Consider the following 3,438-nt stretch of genomic DNA (forward strand, 5'->3'; position numbering starts at 1 on the left):
CCGGGCGAGGTGGCGGGCTCCTGTAGTCCCAGCTACTCGGGAGGCTGAGGCAGGAGAATGGCGTGAACCCGGGAGGCGGAGCTTGCAGTGAGCCGAGATCTGGCCACTGCACTCCAGCCTGGGCGACAGAGCGAGACTCTGTCTCAAAAAAGTAATAATAAAAAATAATCTACCGACGCTTCCTACTCCTCAGAACTTTCTCGTTTTGGAACCACAGCCCATCAGTGGGCGGGGCCTCATTCTCGGGAAAACTCGGCGGTGGGAGGAGTACCCTCCCAGAGATCTTCCGGAAGGGGCGTGGTATGACTTCCGTAATCTTTCGGGCAGAGGCGGAGTCTTCTTCCGAGGACCATTCGGAAGAAGGCGGAGCCTACCTCGCATCAGGACCAGTCTGACTGCACCTGCATCCTTAGCTCAGCGCATCCCCGGAGCATCGTTAAGAGCCGAGCGCAGCTGACAACTAGGGGCCGGACCGTCGCAGGAGGCGTCCGCTGGATACCTTCCCCCTTCCCTGACCTAGAGCTCTACAGCTGCGGCCTCGGTACTGACCGAGGGTTCCCAGAGTTGTCTCACCATTGCAAAAACGTTATAGCAACAGCCTCTGATTACGACATGGCTGAGATCACCAATATCCGACCTAGCTTTGGTAAGTAGACTCGGGAAAACTGAGCTTGAGGTGGTCAGAATGGGTGCAAGGCCAAGGAGGCCCAGCGGCAGGGCAGAGAATGCAGCCCAGACCAGAGCCTTCAAAGTGCCAGCCTCGCTAAAATCGGGCCTGTGGTGGTGGGTAGTGGGCAGTTGACAGTGCATGAACTTGAGCTATGAGCTGCAGGGACTGGCAGGCCCAGAGCCACACCGAGGGTTGGGAAGTCCAGGATGCTAAAACCTTGTATGATGCACTGTCAGCACTGCTGGAGGTGAGAAACAGCAAGCGTGCGGAGGATGTGAACCCCTCCTTCTGGGGGAGGAGAGGTGGGGTAGGACGAGCCCTCCCCCTTGGGGCACGCAGGGCGGTGCCCCTTCCTCCCCCTCCCATTCCTAAGGGCTGCGGGGGAGGGAGGTGACAAGGGGGATGGGGCATCAAGATGGCAGCTTGGAGACTGTGGGCCGTGTGGCTGGCAGCCAGGGGACGCGGCGGCCTCTGGGGAAAGGGGTGCGGGGGTGGGGAGCAAAAAGGAAGCCACTCCTTAAGCCGGTCAGCTGGATGCTGGAGCTAGGAGGAAACGTGAGCCCTGCAAGTTCCATTCTGCATCGTAATGGTGGGGTCCATCCGATGCTACCAAATGGCGCTTGGCGCTGCTGGGCTGGGGGATGACGTGATGTCTATTTCTGGGCCTCCTGGCAGCGCCGAGGCTGTCCTTCCGGGGCCTTTGTTCCCTGTTTCCCTGGGCCGGCTTTTCAAAAAGGGGGACTAACCCGCGTTGATGCTGGCGGGGGCGCGAGCCAGGCCGGAGGGGGAGGGGCGAAAGAGGCCCAGCCTGGGGGAGGCCGCTTTGTGTACCGCAGAAAGCATTACGTCATTTCAGAGCGGCTGGTCCCCAACCCAGCCCTGTGGGCTCCAAGATTAGTTTTACACTCCCGGAGCAGAAAGTGGAGTGGAAAATAGGGAAGAAGGTGGCAAAGACAAGCTTGAGAAGGAAGTTTTTTCCTCTTTGGGGACTCCTCCAGTATATGCTAAAGGAGCAAACTTACTGTGTTATGCTTTCCTGGCCAAAAAAATAAAATATAATTGCCCTGTTTCTCCTTAATTCTACTACAGTTTAGAAGGGGGAAGCCAGTGAGAGTTGCTGCCAAAGAACCTTCTTATTCCTTCAGGGATTCTATTCCTCAGACAATCCAGAAGGTTTGAGCATCGGGACTCCAGTTTTTAGGGTGGAGACACAATCCAGCTAGGAAATGGCTTTTCTCATTCCTGAATAAGAGGTGCAGTGAAATGAGCAAAACCCAGTGTGTTCTATCCTCTCAGAATAAGGAAGAAGAAATCAAATCAGATGTATTTAGATAACAGATCTTCACACTCATTAACTACTTGTTCTCACTTATTCCCCAAGGCTAAATCTTGATTGTATTTTTTCTTCCACTTCACCTTCCGCATCTTTATTCTTTGAGTTCTAAGTTTCCAAAACAAAAGTCCCTTTCACGATCACATGAGCAATCCATGATTTCTTCCTGTTCTTTTTCTTCTTATGCCCTTCCAACAGATTCCTTTCCCTAACCGCAGTTCCAGAATCCTTGAAAAAGGAGATGGTGTGGAACATAATACAGTGATTTCTCTTAGAGGGACTATTATTGGAAAAGGGAAAATAAATTGTATCAGCCTGTTACATACTACATTTTATTTAATCCTAACAAATACCCTTGACTGTATGTATTATTATATATACTTGCCAGACAAGGAAACCAAGGCTCAGAAATAAAATAACTTGGCTAAAGTCAAACAAATGAGTAAAGGTAGTGCTAGTTTTTGTTTTTGAGACGGAGTTTCAATCTTGTTGCCCAGGTTGGAGTGCAATGGCATGATCTCGGCCCACCACAACCTCCACCTCCTGGGTTCAAGTGATTATCCTGCCTCAGCCTGCCAAGTAGTTGGGATTACAGACATGTGCCACCACGCCCGGCTAATTTTGTATTTTTAGTAGAGACGGGGTTTCTCCATGTTGGTCAGGCTGGTCTTGAACTCCCGACCTCAGATGATCTGCCCACTTCGGCCTCCCAAAGTGCTGGGATTACAGGCCTGAGCCACTGCACCTGGCCAGTGCTAGAATTTAAACCAATGTCTGGCTGAAACCAAAATTTATTCTCATTCCATTGTATTATATTGGCCTACTTGACAGTGAAAGGCTATGTTTAGGAAAGGGGGTATCAATAAAAGCAGTTCTGGTCAGAAGCTGAAGGAGCTGGCCAATAGCCCAGTGTGTCTTGCAGGTTTTTAAACCATTACAGAGGGTCTTCTACATAGAGAACTACCACTTCCAAATTTTTCACATCTCATAGAGTACTTCATTTCAAATGCCACAGCACTTGGGTGATACACCAAGCCAACACTCAATTATCTATGACCATGGAGGACAAAAGGAGCGAGAATCACAGGTCACTGCAATTTATAGCTACTTTAAAATACTCACTTCAGCCATTAGTTTCAACTTCCATTTCCCACCAAGCTTTTGACTAAAGCAAGACAGAGAGCTCTAGGTTTCAATATCTTTGATGTTTCCAGCTCATTGTCTTGGGTTTCAGGGAGAGAGGCAAGAGTCAACAAATACTAAAATGAAGAAAGGACAGCAAAAATAGGAAACAAGGCCAGGGGGAACACCTAGATAATTCAAAGATGCGTTCATCTGTTTCTCTTCCTTTCCTTCTCTATCCTCCTGGAATATGAGAATTCTTCATCTTCTCTCTTTACTACCGTATCTCCATTTTCTCTTTTTTTTTTTTTTT

The 3,438-nt window shown here is 49.7% G+C and overlaps 1 protein-coding gene across 1 annotated transcript in view; it reads left to right on the plus strand.

The window, feature by feature from the left end:
- Positions 1-325: 325 nt before the first annotated feature.
- The window catches only part of SYT11 (synaptotagmin XI), a 34,109-nt gene continuing 30,996 nt past the window's right edge, over positions 326-3,438 (plus strand). Inside the window, exon 1 of the mRNA XM_011992711.1 lies at positions 326-646. Within this exon, the coding sequence (XP_011848101.1) occupies positions 613-646 (34 nt within the window). The 5' untranslated portion in view covers positions 326-612. The remainder of the gene's footprint in view (positions 647-3,438) is intronic.

Source organism: Mandrillus leucophaeus, unplaced genomic scaffold (assembly GCF_000951045.1).
Source record: "Mandrillus leucophaeus isolate KB7577 unplaced genomic scaffold, Mleu.le_1.0 Scaffold418, whole genome shotgun sequence".
In the NCBI taxonomy this organism is placed as follows: domain Eukaryota; kingdom Metazoa; phylum Chordata; class Mammalia; order Primates; family Cercopithecidae; genus Mandrillus; species Mandrillus leucophaeus.